The sequence below is a fragment of the Bos taurus genome, chromosome 21 (genome assembly GCF_002263795.3).
Source record: "Bos taurus isolate L1 Dominette 01449 registration number 42190680 breed Hereford chromosome 21, ARS-UCD2.0, whole genome shotgun sequence".
Taxonomy (NCBI): Eukaryota; Metazoa; Chordata; class Mammalia; order Artiodactyla; family Bovidae; genus Bos; species Bos taurus.
In genome coordinates this window covers 21,780,567-21,797,480 of record NC_037348.1, presented here as the reverse complement: position 1 = coordinate 21,797,480, position 16,914 = coordinate 21,780,567, and the positions used below count along the sequence as shown (strand labels likewise).

The window sequence follows — 16,914 nt, the reverse complement described above, 5'->3', positions numbered from 1 at the left end:
TAGCATTCAGACTGCACCCAAAGCACCTATTTGTTGCCCAATCGTGGGCAGCACTGGCTGGGCAGTGAGGGCAAAGCAGAGACACAGAGCTGGCAGAAGGGAACCTTTAAGCTGAGCAGTGACTTGGGGATGCGGCAGAACCTGCAGGTAAAAGGTAAGCGTGGACCTAGCCTAATAATTAGGAACAGGAGAAGGGCTGGTCGAGCTGCGATCCTGTCCCAGCGTGACCAGATACATCACCGCCAGATCACTCCTCACTCCTCCCCCCTCCCACACAGACATCCAGTTTGCCTGTCGTATAAAGGAGGTTTTCCCAAAGCGGTTTAGCTAGAACTGGAAGGACCCTGCCCTGTGACGGGACAGGAGGAGCCTGACTATTGTCTCAGCAGCGCTCAGGATGGACCCCAGGTGTTCTGGAGCTAGTTGGTGAAGTATGGGCATGCTTTATTCAGTTTTGCATGACTTAAATATTTTAATTATCTTATTCTAAAAGTTATTGCAGGAATTTCTGAGCATGCAGGTAAGCAAAAAGAAAACAACAGAAAGCTTTCAACTCCCGGTCTTTTAGAGAAAACCCCAATTAAATGTTGTTGTCTGCTCTTCCAGGCATGTGTGGATGTACCGGGTGTTGGTGGAGGTGGACTTCCCTGTCCATCCAGTGGTTAAGACTCTGAGCTTCCACTGCAGGGGGTGAGCGTTCCATCCCTGGTTGGGGAACTAAGATCCTGGATGCTTTGTTTGATCCTGAAGGCTTTGTTTGAGGTGTCTGAGAGAGGGAGGAAGAGATTTTGAGAGGAAGGGACACCCCGGAGCACTCTAAGGGGACAATGGGAGTGCCTGAGGTAAGGGTGAATGGGTGGATTTTATCATAGGACACCAGTTGCTCTTGGAGGTCTCCCCAGATTGCTTAGTCGTGTCCGACTTTTTGTGACCCCCAAGGACTTTAGCCCATCAGGCTCCTCTGTACATGGGATTCTCCAGGCAAGAATACTGTAGTGGGTAACCATTCCCTTCTCCAGGGGATCCTTCTGACCCAGGAATCAAATCCTGTCTTCTGTATTGCAGGCAGATTCTTTACTGTCTGAGCCACCTGGCTGTATATGTGTACTCAGTCATCTCCAACTCTTTGTGACTGTATGGGCTATAGCTTTCCAGGTTCCTCTGTCCATGGGATTCTCCAGGCAAGAATACTGGAGTGGGTTGCCATGCCCTTCTCTAGGGGATCTTCCTGGCCAAGGGATCGAACCCGAATCTCCTGTGTCTCCTGCATTGCAGGCAGATTCTTTACCCAGTGAGCCACCTGGGAAGTCAAGCCACCTGGCTGGTTAGCCTCAAATCCAGGGATAAAGAAAGGCCTGGTTGGACCCTTCTTCCAGCCCCCTGCTAGGAAGATGGGAACTGCTCACAGCCCGTTCCTCCTTCTGGCCTTACCCACTAGGTCCTGTTCAACCCCACAGGTTGTGCCCCCCACCCCCCAGCCCCCACTGCCAGGCTTCTGTCACTTGGTGTCCCTGTCCTAATAACTGCTGTGTAAAACTGATAACTTGTCCAGAGGCCCGTGAGCTTACTGAGGCCCCAAGTCAGGGGACCTGGGCAGGCAGTTTAGGTCCTTCAGGCCTTAAGCCTCAGATAAATTCTTGGGAGTGATAAAGAGAACAAAACCTGCCTTTAGGACTTGCTCCAGGAGATAAAGGAAGAAGTTGACTAGCAGTCACCAGCTGTGGCAAGGCGGGATTCTCTCCAGAGGGTTTTTTTCAAGGGGAGTGGCTTCCATTCTTTTTTTTTTTTTGGCCTGGCCGAGCAGCTTGCAGGACATCTTAAGTTCCCTGACCAGGGATCGAACCTGTGTCCCCTGCAGTGGAAGCACAGGGAAGTCCCTCCACATTCTTTTTTAACAACCGAATTGCTGTAAAATACAACCCTAAAATAGGAGCAAGACTAAGGTGGGGATGCCCTGGGACAGGCTCTCAGTCCTCTCCTCCCCTCGGTGATGCCCCTCTGAATAACAGTTTAAAGAATCCTCCTTATCCCAAAGGCAGTGTTGGAGGCACAGGCTGGTGGGAGAAACTGGGGCTTCAGTGCCCCTTCCTCCTCCCCAGACCCACTGCAGCTTCCCTGGGCCAGCCTCCAGGACGGGTGGGGCACCGAGAGGCAGACAGCCCTGCTTTCTTTCCGGGCTGACTTTTCTGTAGGCCAGGGGACAAGTGGGAAGGGCACAGAGGGACTCAGAGGCTAGGTGGGGCCAGCCCAGTCCCTGTTTCCCCTCAACAGGGCTCTCTTGCTCACAGATTTAGGAAGAACCGTGACTCACTTCCTGCCTAGGTCTGACTGCAGAAGCATTGTTTTCCCAGCTGTAGCTGGGGCTGCTGGTTGGGGCTACCCTGGGGTGGCCCTGAGGAATCTCTGCTCCCTGATGATTGTGGTGGGAAGAGCAGTTCCCATTCAGAAAGAGGGCCAACCGGACTCACCTTCCCGCTCAAATTTCTGGACCCCACATTCTTCCCCGAGTTTCTAGGTTTTGTGCTGTTTGTATAGGTACCCAAATCATATGTTATCTCACTGGTTCAATATTATTTCCATTTTACAGAGGGGTAAATTGAGGCTCTGAGAATTAAGGTGTTGTCACTGTCGTTCAGTTGCTAAGTCAAGTCCAACTCTTCTCGATCCCATGGACTGCAGCATGCCAGGCTCCTCTGAACTACATTATCTCCCGAAAAGTAAAAGTGTTATGTGCTCAGTCGTATCTGTTTGCGACCCCGTGGACTGTAGCCCACCAGGCTCCTTTGTCCATGGAGTTTCCCAGGCAAGAATACTGGAGTAGACCAACATTTCCTATTCTGTCTCCCTACTATCTCCCAGAGTTTGCTCAAATCATTGTCTAAGGTTGGCACAGTTTAAAATAGGGCCACTACGACTTGAACTCAGGTTTGGGGGTTGACTGTCACCTACTGAGTTACTTTACAAACGCTACTAACTTCTCTGGGCCTCAGTTTCCTCCTGTGTAAAGCACAGATAGTGATACATGAAAGCTGCCTAAAGGAAAACTATATCCACCTTGCAGGATCCATGGTAAGCATGGAGCAAGTTAACACATGGGAAAGAGCTCAGAATATCCTAATCCATTTTCCTCATCATCCCCAAACCTGTACTGAAGAGGTCACAGGATAACACTGTTCTGCCAGGTTATCTCAAAGAGGACAGGAAGGGATGGGCAGCTACTGCTCTGTGACCTTAAAATAACCCAGCCTGTGGAGCTCTTGGCCACACTTCCCCTCTTTTCTTTCTCAGCTCAAGCAGTGATGGCCTCAGCCAAGTAGCACAGACGTTTTCTGGGGCAGGGACCCAGGGAGGGAGAGGAGCCGGTTGGTATATTGCAAAGAGCTCAGATGCAGGCTCTGCCAAAGCTCCAGATCTCTTCTGGGATCTGAGGCCTGTTAGTTGTGGGACCTTCAGCAAATTATTTAAACCTTGTGTGCCTCAGTTTTCTTATCTGTAAAATGGGATTAATAATGTCAGCCTGAAAGGATTAAGCGGATTAAATAATGTACATAAGAAGGAGATAATATAAAGTGATTGACCTGGTGCCTGGCAGGCAGTTGGAGTTGAAAAAAAAAAAAAAGTTTAAAAAAATTAAAAGGGGATGGGCTAGTTGTTCTGCTCATCCACCTGTCTATATAAATGCAAATAAAGTAGTGAGTCTTCTAACTGTAGGCCACGAGGAAGTTTGCCCAGACGCGGTGAAGCCCGACCTCAAGGAGGGTACTCCAGGTGCGTCATCCCAGGGCACTTAACCCGGTCGTGCCCAAACTCGTGGCTTAGGTGTGGGGAAGTGGCGGGGGGTGGGGGAGAAGCCCAACTCCCCCAGAATTAGGCCGAGACTGGGCTCAGAGTGACGCCTCAAGTCCTTCCCAAACCCTGCCCCGGGTGCCGAGTTCAGGTCTCCGCCGCCGGCCCAGAGAGCTCGCGGGGCTAACAGCGGAGCCCGGGGGGCGGGGGCGCTGGCAGTGCGGCCTGGGGGACCCGCCGAGCGGCTGCGAGGGCTCTGGGATCGCCGGCCCCACTTCCTACCTCTGCCCCAAGCTGGAGCCGGAGGCGGCAGGCGCCCCGGAAGGCCTCGGGGCCCCGGCGCTCCTGCTCGGAACGCGGGCCAGGGCCCGGGCGGCATGGGCGGCGCGGCGGGCCGGGCCGGCGGGGCGGCGGCGGCCTGGAGCGCGGAGGTGGCGCCGCGAGGGGGAGGGGCGCGGCGGCGGAGGAGGAGGAGCCCGGGCCGCCGCAGCCGCTGACAGCGGCCCGAGTAAACAAGCCGCGCCGCCGCGGCCCGGCCGCTGCCCCCGCCCGCGCCGGAGCCGGAGCCGGAGCCGAGGCCGAGCCCTGCCCTGGTCGCCGGCCCGGCCGAGGCCGCGCCGCCGCGCCTCCCCGCCTCTGCGCGGTGACGCTGCTGCCGGGCGCGGGGACCGCGCCGAGCCCAGGCCCCCCGGAGCCGGGCTCTCCGCTCGGCCGAGGGGCGCCTGAGCCGCCCCGGCGCTCGCCTGGAAAAGTTTCCCCGCCCGGGTTCCCTAGGGTAAGCAGCGAGGGCGCGGGGCCCCGGGGGGAGGCAGCGCGCCGGGAGCCGGGCCCGAGGAGACTGGGCCGCTCTGCCGGAGGAGCAGGCTCCGCGGCCCGAGCGCCCAGGCCGGGGGAGGGTCGGGGTCGCTGGCGCGGAGGCAGCCCGGGCCCCGATGCCCGCCCGGCTTTTGGAACTGGCCCGCGGGCCGGCGCGGAGGGTGGAGCCGCGGGGAGCAGGAAGGGCATCCCGCAGCCCACCTGAGCGCGCCGGGCCCCCGCGGGTGCCGGTGCTCTTCCGCTTGGGGCGGGGGCGAGCTCTCTGACCCCAGGAAGCGCCCGCGGGGGCCCCGCCGGGGGCGGGATGGGGAGAGGATTCCAGAGGCGCCGGGTGCTCCCGCCTCCCCGCCGTCCTTGGGGGCAGCCACCGCCGGCTCGCCCACTCCGTGGCTGGGGAGGGCCTGCGCTCCCGCCGGGGGGGTGGGGGGGTGGAGCGGCTGCTCGCGGCGGAGGGGATTATTCGCCGCCGGGGCCTCGTCCCCGCTCGCACACCTGGGCGGCGAGACACTCAGGTGCGGGGTCTGCGGGAGTGGGGAGGCTGGCTCCCGCGAAGGCCTGGCCGAGGCCCCTGCTGCCCCCGTGGGGTGGCCTGCGTGCCAGACAGGTCTTAACAGCAGTCGGTTGTCAGGTCAGTGCCTCCTTCCCGCCGTCCGCTCACCCCTTACCCCGGGGATGAAGACCCTCCTCCACAGGAGGGTGTCGAAATTCTTTCTGCCTCGGGAAATGGGAGGGAAACCCAGGTGATGTGGCCTAGTGAGGGCTGGGCAGCCGCTGGCCAGGTGTGGAGACAACCGAGGAGAGGAGCCAAGCTTGACTCCTGTTCTAGAGCCGCCCAAGTTTTACGATGTCCTATATTGGGCTTCCACATAAGATTTGATTTTTTTTTTTTTTAAGAGGATTCTGTGGCTTTCAAAAAAAGTTTGAAAACCTCTGGTCTAGCAGTTTTTACCACCTAGGAAAACTGAGGCCCAGACAGAGAGAGGAAGTGACCTAAGATCACACAGCAAATGAGTAGCTGAGCAAAGGCTGGGATTCAGAATTTCAGCGGAGCCATCAGCTCCTGCCACAGGAGCTGGTTTGGTGTCTCTGCTGGAAGGAAGGAACCAGTTTTCCCAGGCAGCCCTGACCACTCCAGACCCCCTGATGCCTGGGAAACAGCAGCTGGACCTGGGTGAGGTTCAGTTCGGATGCCTTGGAGATGCTGGCTGCGTCGGGAGGTTCCTGGGGCGGGAGAAGAGAACACAGCCAGGAAAAGCACCCACAGGTCTCTCTGTGGCCAAGCCTGGAGTGGAGCCCCATAGAGGGCTTCACAGGAGGCTGGAAATACGGCAAGCCTACCAGTTTGAGCTGAACAGGGACTCAGAGGGTGAGTCAGAGTCTAGGATGGGGGTGGGGAGAAGAAGCCCATTCATTTATTGTTCTCAGCGCCTGTTCTTTGAGGTGGGGGCCATCCTCCCTGCTTCCAGGATGCTGAGGCAGGGCTGTCTGGGGCTTCAGGCTCTGTGGAAGCCATATCCACGGCTCAGCGTGTCTGGGGATGCTGAGCAGACGGAGGCCAGTCCTTTCTTGGAGGATTGTTTGGTTGTGCCTGAAGCCCGCTTCCTTTTTGGGTCCTGCAAGGTAATTAAATAATCACCTTTATCACCAAGCAGCTGCGGTTCGCCCACAATATGCCAGAACTTGGGCTAGACCCAGATGAACCTAGTCTTGATGTGTGTATGGGGGGATTCCAGTATGGCTCATAGCACTGTGGTCAGGAGGTGGCCTTGCTTGACATCTGAACCCAAGAGGCAGCTCTTGTGTCAGAAAGGGGAGACGAGAACTTGTTTCTGTAAGGCCCTGCCCCTAGGGCTCTACATCCTCTGTTAAGTGAGGGCACGGGGCCCCTTCAGCGCCCGCCACCCTCAACCCTCACCCTCCCCAAGGGCTGCCCAGCCTTTGCTCAGACAGCTCTCTGGAACTTGGTCGCCCAAGGCATCATGGGGCAGTGGCTTCCCGGCCCGTCGGGAACCCTATGGACTCTGCCCATCGAGGGTGAGGAGGAGCTGCCTTGTGGATGCCTCCTGCCATCAGCTGTCAGGTTATTTTGGTGTAAACTGAAAATACTCCAGGAATTATGAGTTGAAGCTCTCCAGCCTGCAGGGTGGGAGTGCAGGAGGAGCGTGCAGGAAGGCTGGGGGTGCTGAGGGCAGCCCCGGGCAAAGTGAGTTTTCCCAGTGGTGAGCCTTCTGGTCCGCCTCCCTAGGCCCTGGATGGGCTGGGAGCTTCACTCTGCTGTCCAACAGAGTGACGTCCTGTGGGGCCGGGCCCCAGGAGGGGTGGGGGCATCCGGGGCTGTGTGGGCAGTCTCGACAAGCTTGGCATTGAGGCGGGACACCTCCAGGACCTTCCCCAGCTTCTCCCCACCCCAGGGGTAGCCTTCTGGCTAGCCAGGGGCCCTGTGTGGGGACAGTTATGTGGCCCCAGGCAGAGAGGTCCCGCTCTCTGTTTGCCGAAGGAGGAAAAACAACACGCAGACTATTGATTCAGCCTCACCTTAGCACTCCTGGCTCAGCAGCCAGTGTTTGCCCTGGCTGCCTGGGCTCGGATGATGCAAGGCTGGTGGGCGTGGAGCCACCAAAGGGGGCTGCTGGAGGCCTCCAGGCCAGGGCTGGGTGGCCCTGTCGTCTCCGAGGAAACTGTGTAAAAAGAGAGCCTGGGCCCCCTGACTTTGCTGATGGCCTGGGCCATAGAGGGAGGGTGAAGCCACTGTGATCCCCTTTCCCTTGCTCAGCCCCCGGAGCCCACACCCCATCTTAGGCGGCCCCCCTCTTTCTTGCCAGAGGCTATGAGTCTTTGCAGGTAACTCCCCACGGCTGGGTCTGAACCAGGAAGCCCTAGTGAGCTGTGTAGATGCCGCCAATTAAAAAACTTTAAAAGTCAACATTTTATCCTTTTACAAAATATACCTGAGTCATTTGGAAAATACACAGTGACACGAAGAAGAAAATAACCGTTACTTGTAATTATCACTGTCTTGAGAAAACCATTGTCAGCATGTGTCCTTCCAGATTATGTCCTGTGGTTTTATATAAATATACGTGTATGTGTATAAATAGTTTCTTTCAAAACAAAAACAGGATTGTGGGTACCTGCTGCTTTATACCCCACCTTTTGGACTTAGATTCTGGGAAGCATTTATTCAGTTGTTGCTTCTGGTTTGGAGCGACTCGAGCCTCGATCCTCTTCTTCCCACTTCCGTATTCCTGCGTGTGGAAGGGGTCTGTCGCTCCATCTATCTGGCTGACCTTGGGGGGCCAGGTTTTCACTCCTCACCCCCCAGAGGCCCTTTCAGGCCTGGAGTGAGCTGAGGGGTGGGAAGGCAGCTATAGTGCATGCCCAGGGAGGGACTGACTCTCCGCCTTTCCCTCCCTTGTTCCCCTCAGAGCCGGCAGCCTGCCTCCTTCCTGCACAGCCCTGCCCGTCCCGGCCCCATGCCCCCACCAGTCAGCCCCGGGCCACAGGCAGTGAGCAGGTACGCCGGAGCCCAGGCCCTGTGACCAGGCCAAGGAGACGGGGGCTCCGGGGTCCCGGCCACCTGTCCCCCCCCATGGAGCTGAGGCCCTGGTTGTTCTGGGTGGTAGCAGCAGCGGGAGCCTTGGTCCTGCTGGTGGCCGATGCCCGCGGAGAGAAGGTCTTCACCAACACCTGGGCCGTGCACATTCCTGGAGGCCCAGCCGTCGCTGACCGTGTGGCACGCAAGCATGGCTTCCTCAACCTGGGCCAGGTAGGTGTTGCTCCCTCTGGCTGGCCTCGGCACAGGACGTCACCTGGGGGTGGGGCCTGCGGGGGCAGGTGTTCTTGCACCTGGCGTGGAAGAGAGCCGAGGCTCGTCCTTCCCTTGGGCTTCTAGCTTAGGTTGCTCAGTGGACTGGTGCGTCGCGGGAGGTGGGGGTGGGTGAGGCCCCCTCAGCCCCCTGCACCTTCTTACTGGGTCCTGGGCAGGGACCGGATGCCCACCACCCAGCCTGCCATCCTGAGCCTCCCCTTGCAACTGGTTGTCCACCCCCACCCCTCGCCTCCCCGGGGACTGACAGATGGAAAGCCCAGCTCAGTCTCCCTGCTTTGTTACAGATCTTCGGTGACTATTACCACTTCTGGCATCGAGCGGTGACAAAGCGGTCCCTGTCTCCTCACCGCCTGCGGCACAACCGGCTGCAGCGGGAACCTCAAGTGAGTGCAGCCCCAGCCCCTCCCGCCGCCAGCCTTCCCCTTCCCTCGTCCTCCTCCCACACCGTCTTCCCCTCACTGCCTCACAGGTTAAGTGGCTGGAGCAGCAGGTGGCAAAGCGACGGGCCAAACGGGACATATACCAGGAGCCCACGGACCCCAAGTTTCCCCAGCAGTGGTACCTGGTACGTGGCCTCCCCGGCTGCCTCCACCCGTCCATCTGTCCACTCAGGGTTCCATGAGCAGGCAAGGCTGACTCTGAGGCCTCCTGTCAGTCTTCCTCTGTCTGCTTCCTCTTTTTCTTGCCCATCCTGCTAAGCCTTGGGGAGTGCCCTCCCAGAGTTCTTGATAATTCCAGGGAGCCCAGTGGTGGCATCTCAGGAGCAGGGGCAGGTGGAGAAGGGGCTTGTGGAACGGCAAAGGGACCTTACCTAGCAACCAACCTCGTCTCCTAAGTGCTGGGTAATGGGGGTGGGTGTCTCTGCAGTCTGGCGTCACCCAGCGGGACCTGAATGTGAAGGAGGCCTGGGCCCAGGGCTACACGGGGCGTGGCATTGTGGTCTCTATCCTGGACGACGGCATCGAGAAGAACCACCCAGACTTGGCAGGCAATTATGTGAGGAGGCGGGGAGGGGAGTCCAGGGACGGTCCTGCTCTGCTGGAGTGTCCAGGCTGACCCTATGATGGCCACCTCCCTTCCAGGATCCTGGGGCCAGCTTCGATGTCAATGATCAGGACCCTGACCCCCAGCCCCGGTACACACAGATGAATGACAACAGGTAAGAACCGGTCCCTGGCCTCTGTCTCCCTTCTCATTTCCATCAAGGAAGCAGACGAGCCCCGTCCGAGAGGCTGAAGTCTTTTCCGCAGTCCTGGTCTAGCTGGGGCGCTGCGGGAGGGTCTGGTCAGAGTGGAGAGTGTCTATGTATGTGTGTGGGGGTGGGGGGTTGTCTGTGCATAGACGTGGGACAGCAGGCTAAGGTGGAGGGGCGTGTGGCCCCTCCCGCTCTTCAGGCTGCCCCTGCCATGCTCGGTCCGCTGCTAATGCTGTGCTCTTGACCCCGGCAGGCATGGCACACGGTGTGCAGGAGAGGTGGCTGCGGTGGCCAACAATGGTGTCTGTGGCGTAGGCGTGGCCTACAATGCCCGAATTGGAGGTGGGTGTGGGCCTTAGCCACCCTGTCTTCAGGACCACCCTTTCTGGTGGATTCTTCTGTATTCACTTCCCATCCAACCAGTGTCCTCACTTTCCTGCCGTACATCCTTCTGACCACATGGCTCTTCTATAGAGGGTTCTTAGCAACTCAGAGGGGCTTCCCAGGTGGCTCAGCGGGTAAAGAATCTGCCTGCCAATGCAGAAGATGTGGGAGACTCAGGTTCGATCCCTGGGTGGGGAAGGCCACTCTCCCCGCAACCCCCCACAGAGGAGGGCATGGCAAGCCACTCTAGTATTCTCGCCTGGAGAATCCCATGGACAGAGGAGCCTGGGAGGGCCACAGGGCCACGAAGAGTTGCAGTTCAAAGAGCTGAAGGCATCGTCTTCTGCTGGTGGCCCTGTGCTGCAGGGCGGGAGGAGTGTTTATTTGTTTTTAATATTTATTTGACTGCATCAAATCTTAATTGTGGCACACCGGATGTTTCACTGCTGCACACAGACTCTAGTTGTGGTGGACTGGCCCAGTAGGTGTGGGCGCTGGCTTAGTTGGGCTGTGGCATGTGGGATCTTAGTTCCCCGACCAGGGATCAAACTCATGTCCCCTGCATTGCAAGGCGAGTTCTGAACCAGTGGACCACCAGGGAAGTCCCGGGGGGACCGTTTCTTAGCAGGAGTTGCCCCAAAACCTCATCTTCCACTCTGAAGGGCCTTGAGCTCCGTGCTCCTTTGAGACCCCAGAGATTTGTCCTAGTCCAAAATGTGTGGTTGAGGGCTGGAGAGATCTCCCCTTTCCCCTGGGTCTTGTCTTCAAAAGGCAGAGGCCACCCAAGAAGCCAGGGGCTCAGGGTTTCTTAGCACCAGCCTCTGCCCTCCCCTTCCGGGTGCAGGGCTGGATGTGCTCCTGGGGGTGCCCCTGACAGCTGGACCCACGCAGCCTCTCTCTCCCTGCCCCCCTCTGTGGCCAGGGGTGCGCATGCTGGATGGCGAAGTGACAGATGCCGTGGAGGCACGCTCGCTGGGCCTGAACCCCAACCACATCCACATCTACAGTGCCAGCTGGGGCCCCGAGGACGACGGCAAGACCGTGGATGGGCCAGCCCACCTGGCTGAGGAGGCCTTCTTCCGGGGGGTCAGCCAGGTGAGGTGGGGGTCCTGTCCCAGCCCTGGAAACCAGGCCTGGCCTCAGGGGGCAAAGTAGGCACTGTCTTGGCCATGCTTCGCCTTTGTGTTTTTCTGTTGCTATTTATTTACTCTTGTGTTTAATTTATACAAAGCACGTTTATTAAAACGTGAAGGACAGGAAGAGAAAAGTAAATGCTAATTGCCCATAACTCCCACTCCAGTATTCTTGCCTGGAGAATCCTCATGGACAGAGGAGACAGTGCATGGAGTCACACACAACAGAGTGACTAAGCATAGCATGCAGCATCACTCTCCAGAATCACTACTCTGAAGATTTTGGTAGTGGACTGGGTCTCTGTGTAAAAAGAGATGAGAGAGATCTACCAGGGGTCTCCTTGGGGGAAGGGGCTGGATAGAGCGTCGCTGGAGAAGGATGCTTCAGCCTTCCTAGTCTCAAGCAGCATCTTCCCACCAGGCCCTCCCTCCCCTAAGTCCTGTTCTTGTGTGACCCCAACCTGCTCTGTCCACAGGGCCGCGGGGGTCTGGGCTCCATCTTTGTCTGGGCCTCGGGGAACGGGGGCCGGGAACATGACAGCTGCAATTGCGACGGCTACACCAACAGCATCTACACGCTGTCCATCAGCAGCGCCACACAGTTCGGCAACGTGCCCTGGTACAGTGAGGCCTGCTCGTCCACGCTGGCCACCACCTACAGTAGTGGCAACCAGAATGAGAAGCAGATCGTGAGTCTCTTCCCGGGAGGGGGCTGGGGAAATGGGGCTGCTCGCTTTCTGGCTCTGCCCGGAGCCGCCTTTCTGACCCTATCTGCCTTCTACCCACACGTGGCTGGGCGGTGGTGGCGAAGGCATCATGGGATGGGAGCTAGGGGACCTCTCTAAGACTCTTGAGGGTCACGGAGCCACTGGTGAAGCCCTTGATAAGACTCTCCCTAAAAACATGCATCGCTCTCTTTTTTATTTGTTTTAACAATCTATTTGGGCTTCCCTGGTGGCTCAGACAGTAAAGAATCTGCCTGCAATGCAGGAGACATGAGTTTGATCCCTGGGTGGAGAAGATCCCCTGGAGAAGGGAATGGCAACACACTCCAGCATTCTGGCCTGGAGAATGCCATGGACAGAGGAGCCTGGCAGGCTACAGTCCATAGGGTTGCAAAGAATTGGACACAACTGAGTGACCTATAATTTCATTTATGTATGTATTTTTGGCTGTCCTAGGTCTTTGTTGCTGCTCCGGCTTTTCTCTAGTTGTGACAAGCGGGGACTACTTTCTAGTTGCAATGGGAGGGCTTCTCATTTTGGTGGCTTCTCTTGTGGTGCATGGGCTTTAGGGTGCTTGGGCTTCAGTAGTTTTGGCATGTGGGCTCAGTACTTGTGGTGCACAGGCTTGGTTGCTCCACAGCATGTGGGATCTTCTCGACCCAGAGATTGAACCCATGTCTCCTGCATTTGCAGGCGGATTCTGTATACCACTGAGCCACCAGGGAAGCCCTGCATTGCTCTCAGTGATCTCCAACCTTTAGTTCAGCCCTCTTATTCTTTGGGAAACTGAGGCCCAGAAAGAAACAGGCATTGTCCTGTTGGCAGTGAGTTAGCAAGGCAGCAAATGGGAACGAGGCATCTTGGCCCTGGCTCCCCAGGGCCTGTGGCCAGAGGGAGGGCAGCCAGGTGACCCCTCTGGTGTCCTCCCCACGTCACATGCCCAACGTCATCATCCTCCTGTAGGTGACCACTGACCTGCGGCAGAAGTGTACAGAGTCTCACACGGGCACCTCTGCGTCTGCCCCACTGGCAGCAGGCATCATCGCTCTCACCCTGGAGGCCAAGTGAGTGGTGGGGACCGAGGGGCGAGCCTGTCCCCACTAGCGCCCCCTGCAGGGCAGCCCTCGGACTCCAGCCGGAGTCTCTGAAGAGACTGAGCCTTTCGGTCCCTCCTTTGCAGTAAGAACCTCACTTGGCGGGACATGCAGCACTTGGTAGTCCGGACCTCAAAGCCAGCCCACCTCAACGCCAACGACTGGGCCACCAATGGTGTGGGCCGCAAAGGTGAGGGCACCGTGCTCCCTGGGCTGGATTGAGGGTCCTGGGGGGCTGCTCTGTGCCCCGCAGCTGACCCCGTCCCTCGTGCCCCACAGTGAGCCATTCGTACGGCTACGGGCTGTTGGACGCCGGCGCCATGGTGGCTCTGGCCCAGAACTGGACGACGGTGGCCCCTCAGCGGAAATGCACCATCGACATCCTCACTGAGCCCAAGTGAGGGCTGGATCCCGGCTGGGAGGAGGGGCAGGGTGGACCCAAGGGTCGCCGTGGTGCCTGCTGGCCCCCCTCTCACAGCCCATCACGTGCTCCTTGCAGGGACATCGGGAAGCGGCTGGAGGTGCGGAAGACCGTGACCGCCTGCCTGGGGGAGCCCAGCCACATCACGCGGCTGGAGCATGCTCAGGCACGGCTCACCCTGTCCTACAACCGCCGCGGTGACCTTGCCATCCACCTGGTCAGCCCCATGGGCACCCGCTCCACCCTGCTGGCTGCCAGGTACTTGCCCTCTCTCCCGCCCAGCCTGTCCTGTCCCTTGGGTCCACGTGCACTCACTCATGGACTCACACAGCCCCGATGGTCCACAAATACTTCTCCATGGGGTAAACGCTGACGTTTCTGGGAGGGATGGTTTATGTCCTATGGGATTGTCCCATATTGCAGGAATCCCTGAGTCTACCCATGACATGCCACATCTGTGTGCCTCCCCATGTGTAGTCTGCATGTAGTTTTCCCTTGCATGTTTCCAGAATGTTCCAGCTGAGAACATTTGGCCTCCTGGGAAACAACCAGCAGGCATTTCTAGCGCAGCAGGGTTGGTGTGGCACCAGGGGAGTGTGTGTGGTCCGTGTGCTGTGGGCTTGGCACCCCCTGGCTGGGGTCCCCCAAATGCTTCAGGCAGCCATGTGCACATTCCTCCCCAGGCCACATGACTACTCTGCAGATGGGTTTAACGACTGGGCCTTCATGACGACCCATTCCTGGGACGAGGATCCCTCTGGCGAGTGGGTCTTAGAGATTGAAAACACCAGTGAAGCCAACAACTATGGTATTGGGGGATGCTTGAGGGCTGGGGTTCCAGGAGAAGAACTGGCGGGGTCTGGGGGTGGTGGGCAGGCATGCTCCTGGTACCTCCTGACTTCTGCCACGCCCCTCAATAGGGACACTGACCAAGTTCACCCTCGTGCTTTATGGCACGGCCCCTGAGGGTTTGCCCACACCCCCTGAGAGCATCGGCTGTAAGACCCTCACTTCCAGTCAGGCCTGTGTGGGTGAGTCGTGGGCGCTGTAGGGTGTTGGGGACCTGAGACTTGGGGGGATAGAGGGTGCCTGTCCTAAAGGAGGAAAGGGGGTGTGAAGGGACATCCTGGGGCCCTGGGTTGGGTTCTGGGTCTGGGAGCTCCTGGGGACAGCAGTGACTGTGTCCAGGGCTGCAGGGCCTAGCAGCCTTGGCGGCCTGGCTGACGCCCACCTTCCCTCCCTCCCCGGCCCGGCAGTGTGCGAGGAAGGCTTCTCCTTGCACCAGAAGAACTGCGTCCAGCACTGTCCCCCAGGCTTCGCTCCCCAAGTCCTGGACACACACTACAGCACAGAGAACGACGTGGAGATCATCCGGGCCAGCGTCTGCACGCCCTGCCACGCCTCGTGCGCCACGTGCCAGGGCCCCGCCCCCACAGACTGCCTCAGCTGCCCCAGCCACGCCTCCCTGGACCCGGTGGAGCAGACGTGCTCGCGCCAGAGCCAGAGCAGCCGCGAGTCGCACCAGCAGCAGCCGCCGCCGCCCCCTCGGCCACCGCCCGCGGAGGTAGCGACGGAGCCGCGGCTGCGGGCGGACCTGCTGCCCTCGCACCTGCCCGAGGTGGTGGCCGGCCTCAGCTGCGCCTTCATCGTGCTGGTCTTCGTTACCGTCTTCCTGGTCCTGCAGCTGCGCTCGGGCTTCAGCTTCCGAGGGGTGAAAGTGTACACCATGGACCGCGGCCTCATCTCCTACAAGGGACTACCCCCTGAAGCCTGGCAGGAGGAGTGCCCGTCCGACTCAGAGGAGGACGAGGGCCGGGGCGAGAGGACCGCCTTTATCAAAGACCAGAGCGCCCTTTGACGAGCGCCTACTGCCCGCCCCTTCGAGCCCATCCCCTCCTTGGGCACTTTTTAATTCACCAAAGTATTTTTTTATCTTGGGACTGGGTTTGGAGCCCAGCCGGGAGGCAAGAGGGGCAGAAACGGCTTCCCACCCTACCCTTGGGCCCCCTGGCGGCCTGAGGTGGGCCAGCTGGGGGTGGGGGGATGGGGGGAGAGCCTGTCCCCACCCGCAGCAGCCCTCCATGTGGAGAAAGGAATGAAACCTTTGGGCAGCTTTCCAAGGTCCAGGCCCCAGCCAGAGCACCCGGTGAAGAGGGGCGGCCCTCCCGGGATTCCTGACCGGAGCTGCGGCTCCTGCCTCTCCCCGTCCCTCTAAAGCAATAATGGGCCCCATCCAGGCAGCAGGAGACTGGCCTAGGGGGTATCGGAAGGAGGCGGCCACCTCTCTAAGGGCTTCTGCGTCCAGACCCTGTTTTGCATATCTGGTGAGCCTCAGGCAAAAGCAGTGAGCGAAGGAAGGGACCAAGGCAGGGCAGGCACTTCCGGGGCATGCACATGTGTGCCCATGTGCATTCGGCCCTTGGCCCACCTCCACTACAGCGGGCGGGCTGCCTGCCTAGCAAGGCTGGCCCGGCCCCAGGCTGGTGTGCTGACCACCCTCCCCTCTCTACACTCTGCCCTCCCCCCAGGGCCCGAGTCCCTGTTTTCTGAGCCCGGGGCTTTCTGGGCTGTTGGCACTCACAGCCCTGGAGCCCCTGGGTGGGTGGTGGGGAGGGACGGTGGCCCAGCCGGCCTCTCCCGCCTCCCACCCGATGCTGCTTTCCCCTGTGGGGATCTCAGGGGCTGTTTGAGGATATATTTTCACTTTGTGATTATTTCACTTTAGATGCTGTTTTGTTTTGGTTTTTTTTTTGTATTTTTAACGGTGGTAGCAGCAGCTGGACCATCCACCCTCCCACACCCACTGTCCACCCTGCTGTTGCCCTCGGCTGCCCTGGGCCTGAGGTGTGGGGGGTGGGCTGCAGCTGAGCCCAGGATACTGACAAGGCATGCCAGGCCAAGTGGGCCCTAGGGAAGGAGGATCACGGTAGAAGGGGCAGGCTGTCGTCCATTTGAGATGGGGCTCGTCGTGCCAAGGGCTCATGGGTCACTAGTTCTCCAAGTGCCAGGGGTGGGCAGGCAGTGGCACCGAGCCCCCTCCAACACTGTGCCCTGGTGGAGAAAGCACTGACCTGTCCTGCCCCCCATGTCTCCCTCTTCTGACGTGCCTTTTGCACCCCTCCCATTAGGACAATCAGTCCCCTCCCATTTGGGAGCTCCCTTTCCTTTCTCTCCCCCAGCCCCTCCTGGCACCCAGCCACCTGCCCAGAGGTGCCCCCTCCTCTTCCCACACCTACCCCACCCTCCCGTGGCCAGCCCAGCTGGTTTTGTAAGATACTGGGTTGGTGCACAGTGATTTTTTTTTTCTTGTAATTTAAACAGGCCCAGCATTGTTGGTTCTATTTAATGGACACGAGATAATGTTAGAGGTTTTAAAGTGATTAAACGTGCAGACTATGCAAACCAGACCTGGTCTCCAGTGTGTGATATTCTTCCTAGGACTGCAGGGCTGCATCCAGGATGGGGCGGGGGTGAGGGATGGGGAGAGTTATGTGCCCACATGATGTCCTGCCTGCTCTAGCTGCCCAAAGG

At 58.8% G+C, this 16,914-nt stretch overlaps 1 protein-coding gene across 5 annotated transcripts; it reads left to right on the top strand.

Moving 5' to 3' along the window:
* Nucleotides 1-348: 348 nt before the first annotated feature.
* Nucleotides 349-16,790, top strand: FURIN (furin, paired basic amino acid cleaving enzyme). 5 transcript variants are annotated; one of them, XM_059878941.1, is made up of 16 exons: nucleotides 349-431; nucleotides 8,028-8,368; nucleotides 8,716-8,814; nucleotides 8,901-8,996; nucleotides 9,299-9,427; nucleotides 9,514-9,590; nucleotides 9,880-9,968; nucleotides 10,933-11,105; nucleotides 11,620-11,832; nucleotides 12,832-12,932; nucleotides 13,049-13,152; nucleotides 13,242-13,359; nucleotides 13,462-13,641; nucleotides 14,067-14,191; nucleotides 14,304-14,414; nucleotides 14,640-16,790. In XM_059878941.1, the coding sequence occupies exons 2-16, from the start codon at nucleotides 8,192-8,194 to the stop codon at nucleotides 15,239-15,241; spliced, it is 2,394 nt and encodes a 797-aa protein (XP_059734924.1). In that variant the 5' UTR covers nucleotides 349-431; nucleotides 8,028-8,191; the 3' UTR covers nucleotides 15,242-16,790.
* Nucleotides 16,791-16,914: the final 124 nt, after the last annotated feature.

Excerpts from the sequence above, each read along its gene's own strand:
- FURIN (XM_059878941.1), top strand. The coding sequence starts at position 8,192 with ATGGAGCTGAGGCCCTGGTTGTTCTGGGTGGTAGCAGCAGCGGGAGCC. Across the intron at positions 8,815-8,900 it reads GGCTGCAGCGGGAACCTCAA|GTTAAGTGGCTGGAGCAGCA; the intron begins GTGAGTGCAGCC and ends ACTGCCTCACAG. Across the intron at positions 9,969-10,932 it reads CTACAATGCCCGAATTGGAG|GGGTGCGCATGCTGGATGGC; the intron begins GTGGGTGTGGGC and ends CTCTGTGGCCAG.